Source organism: Archocentrus centrarchus, chromosome 20 (genome assembly GCF_007364275.1).
Source record: "Archocentrus centrarchus isolate MPI-CPG fArcCen1 chromosome 20, fArcCen1, whole genome shotgun sequence".
In the NCBI taxonomy this organism is placed as follows: domain Eukaryota; kingdom Metazoa; phylum Chordata; class Actinopteri; order Cichliformes; family Cichlidae; genus Archocentrus; species Archocentrus centrarchus.
In genome coordinates, this window is record NC_044365.1 from 28,428,763 (window position 1) to 28,443,646 (window position 14,884).

At 40.0% G+C, this 14,884-nt stretch overlaps 1 protein-coding gene and 1 pseudogene across 1 annotated transcript; one reads left to right on the forward strand and one right to left on the reverse strand.

Moving 5' to 3' along the window:
* Positions 1 to 93: 93 nt before the first annotated feature.
* On the forward strand, positions 94 to 13,111 carry LOC115799463 (E3 ubiquitin-protein ligase MARCH6). The gene is given in 28 exon segments (XM_030756640.1): positions 94 to 491; positions 1,004 to 1,103; positions 2,642 to 2,697; positions 2,700 to 2,714; positions 2,991 to 3,134; positions 3,618 to 3,690; positions 3,862 to 4,008; positions 4,010 to 4,028; positions 4,501 to 4,687; positions 5,659 to 5,720; positions 5,833 to 5,869; positions 5,988 to 6,035; positions 6,162 to 6,220; positions 6,310 to 6,390; positions 6,503 to 6,571; positions 6,881 to 6,955; positions 8,031 to 8,165; positions 8,301 to 8,521; positions 8,776 to 8,913; positions 9,005 to 9,227; positions 10,185 to 10,254; positions 10,432 to 10,613; positions 10,898 to 11,032; positions 11,143 to 11,235; positions 11,485 to 11,617; positions 12,280 to 12,383; positions 12,385 to 12,416; positions 12,595 to 13,111. Coding segments are annotated over 28 exon segments (2,745 nt in total). The 5' UTR covers positions 94 to 472; the 3' UTR covers positions 12,683 to 13,111.
* On the reverse strand, positions 13,105 to 14,327 carry LOC115799462 (arylamine N-acetyltransferase, pineal gland isozyme NAT-10-like; annotated as a pseudogene).
* Positions 14,328 to 14,884: the final 557 nt, after the last annotated feature.

The window sequence follows — 14,884 nt, forward strand, 5'->3', positions numbered from 1 at the left end:
TTTATTTTTGCTTTATTTGGTAAAATATTACGCTGACTGTAACCACGTGACGGTTGTTATGTCGTTTCCCTGCCGTAAACTCGTAACTCTGCGGGGAAGCAGAACTGTTGGCGCATGCGTTAGCAGGTTATGCTAGCCATTTGTCTCCCAGGTTTAAACTGTCGTATGATCAACACCCTGAGATGTAGCGCTTTCTCCCCCAGTTTCTTGTGTTACATTAGACATACACAGTGAATTAGAAACCTTTTTGCACTGGCGAACGTATAGTAGACGCAAGAGGACACAGCGAAGCGAGCGCTTATGCGTTAATCTGTGGGGAAACCATTTTATGTTTGTCATGCATTCGACCCATTAGGATACTGTCGTCTTGCTAGCTTACCTGAGCTAGCTAAACGATACTGTCTGTGTCGTGGATGGGTTCACGGTACAAGATACTACTAGAAGAGACGGTAACCGGTGCTTAGCGAGCAACATGGATACTGCCGAAGAAGGTAAACAAAGAAAAACGAAAAAAAAACACGTAGTTTCTTTCTCAGCGGTAACTAGCATTAGCTTCGCAAGTGCATCACCTCGAGCTGAGCCTACCGCTGAGCTGGCCTGCTAATGGTTAAACTTAGTTGACTACCTGTCAGTGCAGTGTGAAATAAATTAAGGAAGACGGGAGACAGCGGTGTTTTAAAGCAGCAGGTGTTAACATGAGGGGATAGTGTAAAAGGTAGCAGAGAGTATAGAAAGGACCAGAATTTACCAGTGATGTCATCAGTCCCTGCTGTATGCTCTGTTTACATAAGCCACACTCCGCGTGCAAATTTCTTAAAAAAGAAAAAAGTTTCTTATATATAAATATCCTTGATTATAATGTATCCATAACAATTATAATGATATATATGACAGCGCGCGCACACACACACTGGCACGTCCGCACACGCGTCTGTTTTGCTAAGCATTGGCGAAGAGGATCACATATTAAGTTAAATGTTAACTGTTGTGTGCTTGTGTGTAGCGGATATTTGTCGCGTGTGCCGCTCCGAGGGGACCCCAGACAAACCCCTGTACCATCCTTGTGTCTGCACTGGCAGTATCAAGTTTATCCACCAGGAATGGTAAGTGTGTCAGACTGCCTCTTCCTCTAAATGTCAGCTTTCATTGTGACCTTGTGAGGAAACAGTTCTCCTCTGATCCCCACCCAGCAAAACTATCCCTTTTTTTTTTTTTTTTGTTAAACATTAAAAAAAAAAAAAATGCATACAAACAGACCAGACACATGTTGTCTGAGTTACTGCACATGATATACTATAATGTTTACAACATTTTTTCTTGTCTGAATATTCCTGGGGTGTATTGTATTTGTTATTTTAATCTCATAGTCTTAAACAGAAATGTGGATTGTGTGTATGTGGGTCTTGTGCTCATTAAATTATAGATCAGATAGTTTTGTAATCAGTATTGTGCAGATATTTGCACTTGATTTGAAAATCAATGTTATCAGGAAAATGAAATGTCCTTTCTTAACTCAAGTTATGTTTGTTAAGAACTGGATAGTGGTAACAGTAAAATGATAAAAAAAAGGATGCAGAACAGGCTTGTCTTATAGCACATCCAGATTATATAGTATATCAAAGTACTGGCCTTGAGTGAGTAATTTGCACTGTAAAAACTAAATCTGCAGATATTTTGACGTTTGTGCTGGTTTTTCTTGTCTGTGAATGTGGTTAGATTAGCAAAGCACCAGATCTAGATTGTTTTGTGGTGTTGGAAAGTTCTGGCAGGATAGTGTAGTTCTGCTGAGTGTAAGCACATTGCAGTTAAGCTGTGATTCTGCCATTAAGTTAATCTTAATGCTGTGGTAGTGTCAGAATCACCTCGTGTAACCTTTCATAACCTAGCTCTTAATGTCGCAATATAGTCAATATCCCAGCGAGCTGGGATGGTGCTATTAGATGCTGTTATTAGATAATATGATAATGTGATGAGATTATCTTGTGTCATAGGAAGTGACAACAAGCTTTTGCAATGGTTTATTATGGATTTGCAATGACTGAAACATTTTAAATGTTACAAGTCACTGTCAGAGCCAGCTGCATTTATGTTTTCAATGCATCATAATGTGTAGTCATGGCAGCGGTATCCGTGAAAAGGTCGTGTCGGGTCAACATTTCAGACCTTCTCTTCTTAAATCTGCAACAGCAGTCGTTTCCAATGACAGTTTCATTTATTTCAGTTTATCCAATAATCTTATACTGGCCAAACTAGGACTGATAAAAAATCTTTAAAAATTACTACCAAACCTTAAAACATCCTATTAATAAATGTATTGTATAGCCGTTTGTGGCCTTAAAATAGTTTTAATATGGTTTTGAAAGGACTTAGTACAAAAGGACAAAACAAAACCAACATAACTGAAGTGCTGTCAAGATGACATTTGGAACCAGAAAGTGGCTTGACTTTCACTTGGTGTTTCAGATGCCTACGATTATATAATACATGTTTCCACAATGGGAAATATCTAATATTGAGACCCATCGTGTAAGAAGCTGGTCTTCAACCCAATTATTATTCATATGCTTAAAGTATACAAATACAGCACACATATTACATTGTTTACATCAGTTTTCTTCATCTTTTAAATGTAATTTTACAGTTTGGTCCAGTGGCTGAAGCACAGCAGGAAGGAGTACTGTGAATTATGCAAGCACAGATTGCCTTCACACCAAGTAAGTCATTGTGACATTATAGATCATCTGTTTAAATGCATTGTATAGAGCCAAGTTTCCAATTTAGCCCTACAGATGGGGCCATATAAATCATTGTGTCCCAGTTTTGTTGTTTTTTTTGTTTTTTTTATGTGATTATTCATTAGTTGGTGGTATTTTCATTTGGTGATACACATTTTGGAATAAAAATAACTGCTATTATGAAAAAAGAAAATTACTGTGCACAAAGATAATTTGAATGTCTCTGGTTCACACGCTCCCATTTGTCCTCTTCAGTCTACTCCCCAGACATGCCCTCACGTCTGCCCATCCAGGACATTTGTGCTGGCCTGCTTACCAGCGTGGGCACTGCCATCCGCTACTGGTTCCATTACACACTGGTGGCCTTTGCATGGCTTGGTGTTGTTCCTCTCACTGCATGTAAGTATCCACACATAAATACAAGGACAAATTATCTTTCAAGCACCTCTTATCCAACTTGTATTGTTTCTGAAATTTTATTTTTGTTCTACATTTTCACATTAATAACGCTGCAGTATTATTCAGTAGGAATATGGGATAATGTTATTTTAGTGTTAATGACCAATTTGTTTAATAGATTTGGGAGCAAGTGGCTTGTTATACAGTGACCCTCTAAGTGTATTTCCTCTTCTACTTTCATGTCTCAGTATGTATGAAAGGAAATGTTTGTGCACTTACATATTTTACTCATTTCCCCTTTCGGGAGTGCTTAATACAGTCACAGTGACAGTGTCCCATTACATAAAAAGAAACACTGCTTGTTTGTTCCAAGACATGTAAATCTCTTTCAGTACTTAATGTACAAAGAAATATAGGCCTGAACTATGTCATTTTCCATATTATGAAAATAGTTACATTTTAAACCTTTTTTTATTCCCCCAGGTCTCATCTATAAGTGTCTTTTTACTGGCTCTGTGAGCTCTCTTTTGACACTGCCATTGGACATGCTCTCTACGTGAGTGATAATGGTTTTTCTCACCATTTGTAGCATGAAAGATATAAAACCTGATAGAAATCTAGATTGTTCAGCTTGTTTATTTTCCTTCCTGGCCAGTAGACGGGTTACAAAGGATCATTCCAGTGTTTTTGCATGTTTGAATGTGTGCTATTGTTTGTATTCCCGCAGGGAGAACCTGCTTGCAGATTGTCTACAGGGTTGCTTTGTGGTTACCTGCACCCTGTGTGCATTTATTAGTCTGGTATGGCTCAGAGAACAGATAGTCCACGGTGGAGCCCCCCAGTGGTTGGAGCAGCACCAGCCACCACAGCCTAATGGCCGGACAAGCCGATGAGGTACGCTGATGGACTGATTACTATATTAGATTCTTAAATGGACAGCATTATTGTGTTTCTTTGAGGTGCAAAATGCCACACTGCATAAATCTGATTTAAGTGATGTATTAAACTATAGATTAAAAATACAAGTTATTTAAATGATAACATGTTTCATACACCGTATGTGTGCATGATTTGCTTACCATATCCTACTGTAGCACATGAATCCATGTCAATTATGCTACTCCTAATCAACTTTAATAATAGTGATGGGACAGACTATTCAACGTAAATAGAAAACAAATAAATAAATGCATTTTCTGTGTTTTGCCTTTTTTCTTCTTCTTCTTCTTTAGTTGCACAGATTGTGGTTGACTGTATTGTAGATAATTAATGTGCTTGGCAACATTTGATTTTATTGGATTGCAAGTTACTCTGTGATTCTTACCCTTGTTTATTGAAGTTATGCACCTTGCTCCTCCACCCTCAGGCACAAGCTGCAGGTCAGGCAGCACCTGGTGACGCCCCTGCAGCCCAGCCAGTTCCTGCTGATCCTCTAGCCCAGAATGAGGCAGAGCCCGAGCCTCCTGATGTCCCCCAAGAGCAAGGTGATGATCCAGAGTTAGAAGAGGAGGCAGCAGCTGCTGAAGATGCAGACCCCAACAATGGTGCACAAGGTGGAACTTTAATATTTCTTTATTTAATTTGTGTGTAATTTATTTTCAGATAAGTAAAATGAAATACCATGAAAGTCTTTTTTTTTAGGTAGATTTTGCTGTAATATATCAGTACTAAAGTTAAGTTTCATTAAATTTAACATTAGTATGCAAAATAGATTGCAGTGGCAAACAAACAGATTAATCTTCTTTAAGATGTCTCACTCTACCCGTTTGCCTATTGCATTTTTAATTCATTGCACAAATAATTGAATAAATCCTCTCCAGCAGCCGAACAAGCGAAAGCATGTGTACTGGAGTAGAGATTTTTGCATTTTTCAAACAGCAGGTTTATGAAATGGCACTCAACAAACCCAAGAGCAGTAGCACAGGCATTACAGCATACAAATGGGTTCCAAAGTGGCCTAATTTGTTTGATGGTTTGCCAAAGCATCACAACTGATTTGGGAACAATATAACATTATGTCAAATTTTTGCCCATAGCCCTCAAATCATGCTCATTTGCTTAGTTTTGTTAATGAACTGATTTTTTTTTTTTTTTTTTTTTTTTGCATTGAGCAAAGCAGAAAACCCTCAAAATAAATTGTGATTGTATTATGCATTACTGTACAGCTGTTGGGTGTCACTGCAGCTAAATAAATTACATAGAAAAGCCTCACGGTAGCACGCTGTTCATGTCAAGCTAACAGATTTTCCCAGAACAGCATTAATAATGTAAAAATAACAGTTTCACCAGAGCAGGGAAAACATAACTTTTACTTTTCCTGTTTGCAAAAAAGAAAAAGCAGGAAAAGGAAAAAACCGCAGCGCCACAAAAGATTCTCCAGGATAAAAATGTGATTTTTGTATTTCTGTGATTATGTCTGACATACAGAAAGATAAACTGATTGTCTTTATATTGATTACTTTGAAAGTGCTGACTGCTGTGTATTAATCTCCACTGTATTTTATGTCTTTATCTGTCTCTGTAGATGACATGAATTGGAATGCTTTGGAGTGGGACAGAGCAGCAGAGGAGCTCACCTGGGAAAGGGTAACTCCTGCATAACATTCCTGATCTTCAGGCATTTATTTCGTTGCAGTTTCTGTCTGTGGTCTACCTCTTTTTTACATTAAAATGTCAAGTATTTCAATTTTCCATACAGATGCTTGGCCTGGATGGTTCACTGGTGTTTTTGGTAGGTTTTAATGTGTACCTCTTGTGATATTTTATATAAGGTGTATTTAAAAATCTAAAAAAGTACTTAAATCTTGCCACTTGATTTCTCGAGTAAAGGCTGGTGTCTCTGTCTTCTAGGAGCATGTGTTTGGGTAGTGTCTCTCAACACACTGTTCATCCTGGTCTTTGGTGAGTAAACTGAAGCAAAGTGTATCATCACCATGACAATAGTCCTTTTTGTCATACTGTAATTATTCTGACTTATAACTTATACACTAGTAAAAATGTCGTCTTCTTTTCTTGTCTTTCATTCAGCATTTTGTCCCTACCATATTGGGCACTTCTCTGTTGTTGGTCTTGGCTTCGAGGAATACGTGAGAAACAGCTTCAGTCTCTTCAGCTTTATAATGCAGTGGCATGTTCCTTCAATCATTTACTGATTACATCTTTGTGCTTTCTTTAGGTCCGGGCTTCCCACTTTGAGGGCTTAATCACAACAATCGTGGGATACATACTGCTAGCAATGACTCTCATCCTGTGTCATGTATCCTTCCATCTAAGATCATTAAAAAGTCCTGACAGTTCTTGAGGTAATTCTGTTAGGTGTGTGCAGATAAGAATGTATGTGCAGTATTGATCCTTAATGGCAGTTTTAGGGACTGGCTGCTCTGGTCAGTTTCCAGCGCTCCCGTCGTCTGCTTGGAGTCTGCTACATTGTTGTCAAGGTAACATTTTTTTTTTTCTTTGTGTTAGTGATGTGGACGCTGGCCTTCGTGGAAGCACACCGAAGATGTGAACATGCCGTTAGATTAGATTGTTTGCAGTTGTACAGTAAAGATGCCACTGGCTATTTAATAGGTCCCTGCATTGTGAGAACACCCACAAGTGCAGACATTTAAATTCTGTTTTGAATGGATTTGTCTACAAAAAGTACATCAAGGTATTTGTGTGTCACCACCTGTCGCAGAGGTTTTCAGTTTTTTGTTTATTCTAGTTTTAACCAATACTGTAAGAAACCTTTATTTTCTTTACAGGTCTCTCTGCTGGTTGTTGTGGAGATCGGTGTTTTTCCCTTGATCTGTGGCTGGTGGCTTGACATCTGCTCTTTAGTAAGAGACTACTGCTCTTCTTCATGCTCATTTTCAGCGTGTCTTATTACCCTCCTACTCTGTGGATTTGTAATTAAACAGGCTGAGTGTTTTAGTTTGGGGTCCCACACTCTATAATGAATTTGTGTGTATATGCAATAAGGTTAAAAGCATTTCCCATCCTTGGCCGATGTAGTCGGGAAGTGATATTTTGTAGTGATAAATGTGTATGTTTCAAATCTAGAAGCGTTCTCCCAGCACCAGTGACTGAATATCTCTCTCTTTCGCCGTGAAATTTCAGTGAATACTTGTGTTTTATTCCATTTTCATACATTTGCCAAATGAGAGTGGTGGCTCATACCCGCAGAGGCTCTGTCACAAAACCTTTGAAGTGGCTTTTAGCAGGCCTGCTCAGCACACAGACAAAAGCAGGCGCTTTAGCTCACACAGCTCATACGTTCATCAGCACACACGAAAACGGAGAACAGGTTGGTTTGTAGGGCTGGAGAGTGAGCGAGTGCCATACGCCCCTGTGCTGTGGCTCTCACTCTCTTTGTTTGTGATTCTCTCTTGTGTGTTAGAGTTTGTATGTGCGAGCGCTTAACTAGGACAAAGTCTCATAGGCTCACAACATAGGCTTGAATATTACTTCTCCAAATCATTACATGTCAGTTGATATATTTTCCCTGAGCCTGTCCTGTTAAGCCAAACAACCTTCCTCACAACAGGTGGTGCAGCTTACACAGCAGAAGGGGACCATGTCTCATCTGCTCTGCAGCTGTTTGCTTATGAAAGAATTTAATTGGCCTGAAAATGTTCAGTGTGGTGTAAGCAGCCCTCATCGCTTTGCAGTCAAAACCAGAAAGTTTCACGCTTGGTTTTAATAAGCGAGTGTGGTTTCCATTTCAGTACAGTACAGTTTTCCTGAAGTTGTAATATATATCTGAATGTAAACTATTTCTCCCATGTCAGGATAAAGCATAGATATGATCTCTATTAAAGTAGTGTGAACAGTGCAAATATGTAAGTTTAGAGCAGATTTTGACCAAAAATAAGTAATGACAAGGCATCGTCTTTTTTTTGATTCATCCTGCAGGAGATGTTTGATGCCTCACTGAAAGACAGAGAAATGAGTTTCAAATCGGCACCTGGTACCACCATGTTCCTGCACTGGCTTGTGGGAATGGTCTATGTCTTCTACTTTGCTTCTTTCATCCTCCTGCTGAGAGAGGTAAGAAAAACAGGCTATCCAATACAGTCATTTAGAGAAACAAGGCCCGAGTGCTTCAAGCTAATTTTTCAAATACCAGTAATACAAAAAAAAATCTTCCGTGCTCTAAATCATTTTACTTTCTGTCTCCATTAGGTGCTGAGACCTGGAGTGCTGTGGTTTCTGAGGAACCTCAATGATCCAGATTTTAACCCGGTGCAGGAGATGATTCACTTGCCCATCTACAGACACCTGCGGCGGTTCATCCTCTCTGTGGTTGTCTTCGGCTCAATTGTGTTGCTCATGCTGTGGCTACCCATCAAGCTCATTAAACTGTTGCTGCCCACCTTCCTCCCCTACAATGTCATGCTCTATAGGTATGCTGCAGGCATAACAAAGATACAGGTCGCTTATCACTAAACTGTATGAAACTGCTGCTCTGGCTATCTGAAATTATCTGAGAAATCACTTCCTGTTCAGGCCAAAGAGGAAACGTTATCAAGGCAAAAACTGAGAGTTGCAGTGACAAATCCACTTAAGTTTATGCTGTTAAAAACCTCCAGTAATAGAAAAAGTTTAGTCTGGTTTTGTTAGATAAATTTCAGTTTCTTTTTCTTTTCTTTCCCCTCAGTGACGCCCCCGTCAGTGAGCTGTCCTTGGAGCTGCTATTGCTTCAGGTTGTGCTTCCAGCTCTACTGGAGCAGGGACACACTCGCCAGTGGCTCAAAGGCCTGGTCAGAGCCTGGACAGTCAGTGCTGGATATTTACTGTAAGCCAAGTTTGAATACACCCCCAGCCAGTGATATTTTCTTGTAATACCGGCTGTCTGTAACTATCTCACCACTTTGTGTTGTCTGCAGAGACCTCCACTCCTACCTTCTTGGTGAACAAGAGGACAATGATGCCAACCAGCCTGTGAACAACAACAACAATAACAACCCTCCACATGGTCATCATAACAATAACAACAACCCTGCGCCAGCTGTTGGTGAAGGGCTGCATGCAGCCCATCAGGCCATCCTGCAGCAAGGGGGACCAGTGGGTTTCCAGCCCTACCACCGTCCTCTTCGCTTCCCTTTAAGGGTGAGAAATCTCACAGCACTGACCATGTATTAAAGACCTGACTTGAGGAATTGACTTTACAGATATGTGTTGGGTAAACCAGGATACTGTGGCTCCAAAACTGGACAGCTTTTAGAGAAGTGAATAGGTGGCCATATTTGAAAAGCGTCCATGGTCAGGAGTGCTCTAGTGCATGTCTTTAACTTCTGCTGACAAAGCTGACTGACTTCCAGGTTTCTTCTCATGCATGAATGTGATGTAATAATTGAATTGGCTCTCATAAACTTTCCAGTGTTTTTCCAGATATGTGATGCTTGTGCAAATACAGTGACCACAATAATGCTAAACTACTGCCGGCTGCCACAGCATGTTTTTTTATTTAACTACAGTAGCCTGTATATTTATCAGTCACATCTAGCTATCTCTGTGGGCTCAAAATATTGTCATCAGCAGTTTTAGGTATAAGTGGTTGTAATTTCTTTCTTTTTATCCCCCACACAAAATTCACTACATGACGAATAAGACCATTGTAGAAAGCGTCATGAAATATGAGATGATGGTGTTTTTAATTTAACAGTTATGTGATTTTTAAAATGACCCCTTTCGTGGTTCTAGTGTTAAGCGATAACACACTGCTGACGTAAACATCAAATGGTTGGATCGGGTAAAAACAGAGGCAGGATATTTTTATAGATAACAGGAGTCTTAAACTAAGGATGTGTTTGTTCCTGTAATTTGTGGTTTCTGAGACAAATTTAGAAATGAGCCAACACCCTAGCTGCCACTCACTGTACATCTGAGTCAACACAAGTCTGTTATTACACTCATCTTTCATGTCAGACACCCTCATCTGTAAGACCCTATTTGTACTATTTCTAGTTGTAGACATTGCAACAGGAATCTGTAAAATATAACTTGGACTTTGCAGCATGTCCCATCTTGTAACTTTTGACCTAAAGTTTGTCCTCTTTTTCCCAGATTGTGTTGCTGATAGCATTCATGTGCATCACTCTGCTAGTGGCTAGTCTGGTGTGCTTAACCCTACCAGGTGAGATGTGGTAGTTTTCCTGCACACAAACCATAATTATAAAGTACATCTCTCTCTCTCTCTCTCTCTCTCTCGTGCATGTGTATGTGATATTTGAATCTATATTTGAATTTTTGCTGGCACTACAAATATGAAAATGCTGTGGTTAACTTGTTTCTTTTTTCACCTGTTTTACAGTTTTTACTGGCCGCTGGCTGATGTCCTTCTGGACAGGAAATTCCAAAATCCACGAGCTGTACACGGCAGCGTGCGGTCTGTATGTCTGCTGGCTGTCTATCCGCGGAGTCACTGTTCTTCTGGCGTGGATGCCGCAGGGACGCACTGTTATCATACACAAAGTCCAGGAGTGGACGCTCATGGTGAGTATCAGTGAGCACACTCGGTTGTTGGCAGACTTCAAAATTGGGCAGCAGAGTGTTATGCTAATTGGTTGCTCTCTTTCCAGCTTTGACACTCTCTAGGGCCAAACTGAAAACGGCTCATTAGCCAATATCCTAAATTGCCAAAATGTTCCTAGAAGTAATATTACAAGAGTTTTGTACCATCAGAGGAGTTTAAAATTTAAGGTGTCATACAAGTGTTTTATTATCCTGAAGTGTCATGTCTGCATATGTTTTCTGAAAACCCTCATTTGTTTGTGTAGATCCTGAAGACTCTTGTTGTGGCTCTGCTGGTTGCTGGAGTCATTCCTCTGCTACTGGGCCTTCTGTTTGAACTAGTCATCGTGGCTCCACTCAGGGTACCCCTGGACCAAACACCCCTTTTCTATCCCTGGCAGGTAGGATTGTATGCATGTGTGTTGCTTTTTCCTTGCGGGATCTTGGAGGTTACTTAAGAGTATTTAAGGGGGTTCTTACGGTTATGTTCTTCCATTGATCTTGTCTGCAGGATTGGGCTCTTGGAGTGCTTCATGCAAAAATTATTGCTGCCATCACTCTCATGGGCCCTCAGTGGTGGCTAAAGCTGTTATTGAGCAGGTTGGTAACTGGATGCAAACTCTTTGTTTTAGTTATGACCAAATATCAGACTTATACTTGGCTACATAACTGTGAATGGTTTTGAGTCTGTTGACTCATAGTGTATAGTTAAAAGAAAAGAAACAGAGCCTGTAATTTGTTAGTCTGTGTTCCTGTTCCAGCATCTTTGAGCCGATCCCTGCCATATCTGTTTGATTATAGAGATCATTAACAATTAGTAGAGTATAAAGGTAAACTCTCTCTGCCTTTCTAGGTTTATGCAAATGGGATTCGCAACATTGATCTCCATTTCATCATCCGTAAACTGGCAGCTCCTGTTATTTCAGTCCTGCTGTTGTCCTTGTGTGTGCCATATGTGATTGCTGCTGGGGTGGTGCCAGCTGTAGGTGAGCAACTATCCACATACAGACCCCTTTGCTAACTTTGTTGAACTTCACCTCCTCGGTTGAGGACTTTCCTAACCAGACTAGGACTTTCACATTTACAATATACAGTGCATTACAGTCTCAGTGGCAAAAGAAAGTAAAAGCGCCAAAAGTTTCCACTAGATTTATACTTTTGTGATACAGCATTAGACCAGAGGAAAAAAGTCATTTTCAGTTTGTTCCATGTGTACATTTGTTTTGTTTGTTTTGTGAAGATGTCTCGGGGGATATGTAGAGTGGTGTTTTCATTACATCTGGCAAATTTGGCAGTTAACGTTCAAGATCCTTGTGGCCTTAGAAAGCCATAGTTTTAATCAGAACACTTATTTCTGGCAATGCCTAATAGGATAAGTGAAGAATTGTTAACTTATGTCGTAAAAGTGAAAGATTTACTTTGACAAAATCTTCTGTAAACCAGTTCAATCAGTATCCTGATGATAAACTGGATAAACAGTCACTCAGCTGGTTGTTTGTGGCCTGCAATTGCGAGTCAATAAATCTAATTTAGTTAACAGCTGATTTAACATAATAGTTGTCCCCAAAATATTGTATTTCTTCTGATCGTTAGTGGGATTTCTATTGAAATATCATATAATTGAATGACATGATGCTTTGCTTTGCAGGTGTTACCCCAGAGATGGAGATTCTAATGCAGAGGAGAATCTACCCCTTCCTCTTGATGGTGGTCTCACTTATCGGCATCCTCTCCTTTCAGATCCGACAGTTTAAAACGCCTTTATGAACACATCAAGAACGACAAGTATGGATCTGCTATAAAGGAAATTTCAGTTTAAATATAGAAAGTTAAACATGTGGTTCAGACCGTTTTGTTCCAGTTGGATATTTTTGGTTTAAAAAGTATCGTTGATGAAAAATGTCATTTAAGTCAAAGTATGTAGAAATTAATAGTAATAATGTAATAATATTTGTCTTTGCAGGTACCTGGTTGGCCAGAGGCTTGTCAACTACGAGCGCAAAGCTGGCAGAGGAAGCTCAGTCCCACCCTCCAACCCTGTGGCAGAGTAAATCTGTGTCACACGATGCCACATTTTTTGCACTTGTTACCCTGCGTACACCTCGTCCAGCCCTTTTGATTCAGCTCAGCCCTCAGACTGTAATCCTTGATTAAACCTGTGATTATTGCTGGACTTTTATGGGTGTTGTTCAGATTCATTTCATCAAAAGGCAGGATGGGAAAACTTAGTATAATAACGGGACAGCTGAGTAATCCCCTTAAACGAACGGAATAGGCAGGAGCATTAAAGTTTTCTTTTGAAGCCAGCATCTGTATTGAGATTCATGCCTTGCTTTATAAAGTGCTGCCTGATTTAACTGTACATGTGTAAATACTTTGAAAGCAGACTTTGTCTTAAAGGACCGCAATGTGGATTAATGCAATGACCATTGTACATCTTAAAAGTGTATGTATAATTTATTAAATCAAATGACAGTTTATTTTTTGTTGTTGCATCTATTCTCGAGGCACTGCTGTGTGTGATTAACTAGTAGATCTGTGTTTAGTGCAGTGATGAATATAAAATAACCTACGTTTCCAACTCTAAATTATTACAATAATGTAAAGATTGCTTTACTCAGACCGGAGTAATGAGATCAATTTAAAATCTTGGATTATATGTATATCAAAAGCTGCTGGACATAATCTTAGAATATTAATGCATCTTTTGACTTGGAGCCATAAGGGATATAAAGTTATCCCATATATTTATATATAACTGGGAGTGTGTCTAATATATAACCGGAGGTGGTGTGATTTTCTCATCCTTTGCTATAAGTGGGAATGAAGTACAATTCCAAATTTTTCTGCTAAAACACCAGGAATCTCCTCATCTTTAAGGTCTGTGACAGTTTCTACCACATGTCCTGTCTCTTCTGATGGAAATGTGGTGGCGATTACCCTGTGACCAATGTAGGTAAGCCTCCCGCCTGGTCTCAGAACAGTGCAGAGGGACTTGCAGAAGAAGATGGAACTGGAGAGCTCTGGTGGTACTGGCACATCTCAGCAAAGTCCTCCAGACACCGAGGATCAAGGGTGAACTTGTAGATCTCATGCCAGTCTCCAGCTACTCCTCTGTTTTCTTCCTTTTGCCACTCCAGAAAGTGTATCCCCATGTCCTTGCTGATGCGGTACACTCGGTGGCCCTGCTCCTGGGGGTCTTCAGTGTCCAGTGAAAGTGGGACACTGAAACCGGGAACCCCGAATCCGACGTCGCACAGCCAGCGCCGCCCCTCAAGTTCAACTAGTAGGATCAAATGGTCAAAAGGTGGCCCGTAGTAACCCGTGAACGAGTTCTTCACCTGACCTGAGAGTACAGTGACCTGGAAGCCCAGTTTGGTCAGCAGCCAGGAAAAGAGTCCGTTGTTCTCAAAGCAGAAGCCCCCTCGCCGGTGGTTCACGATCTTGTCGTACAGAAGGGGGGGGTCGAGCTGGACTCGACCGCCGCTGTGCACCGTGAGGTCTTCAAACGGCACCGACATGAGGTGACAGGTGTGAACCGACCGTAGCAGCTCTAGGCTTGGCTCCGCAGGACCCCTAAACCCAATACGAGCCAGATATTTTTCCAAGTCCATCTCCACGGAAGTCATTTTCGCCTCTGGATATGGCGTCCTTATATATATATTTTTTTATTGTTCCAGTTCCTGCAGGCGGAGTGTTAAAGGAAGTTCACTAAAAGAAAAAAAAAAAGAAGTTACGTAAAATACTGTCCAAGTAAAACTCTTGTTTTTGTTTTTTTGTTTGTTTGTTTTATCCACACTGTTTATTTAAAAAAAAAAAAAAGCAATTACAAAATGAAAAAGGAGCAAATCTTAAAAAGAAAAATCTTTATTTTTATTTTCTAAGAATAAAGAATTTATTCTGATCAGTATTTAATTTAATTCAATTTTACTTAATTTTAAGCCCTGGTTTTGTTTTTTGTTTTTGTTGTTTGTTCACATTCTTTGTTGTACACAGGTCCCTGTACAGGAAAAGTATCGATTCAGCCTACATTTTACATTTCTTGCGTTTTCTATGATGCGTATTATATCAACGTGATAAACTAGCTGGGTTTGAAGCGTTTGTTTGCGTTTTCAGTTGTAATTTAAAGCATTAAAGTTGATTTCCTGTCCGTATATCACGGCTCGGCACTGCTCAGCTCACCTCCTGTCTCGGGTTTTTTTGGTTTTTTTTTCGTGACGTCACGCGTGGACACGCCCTTCTCCACAGCAGAG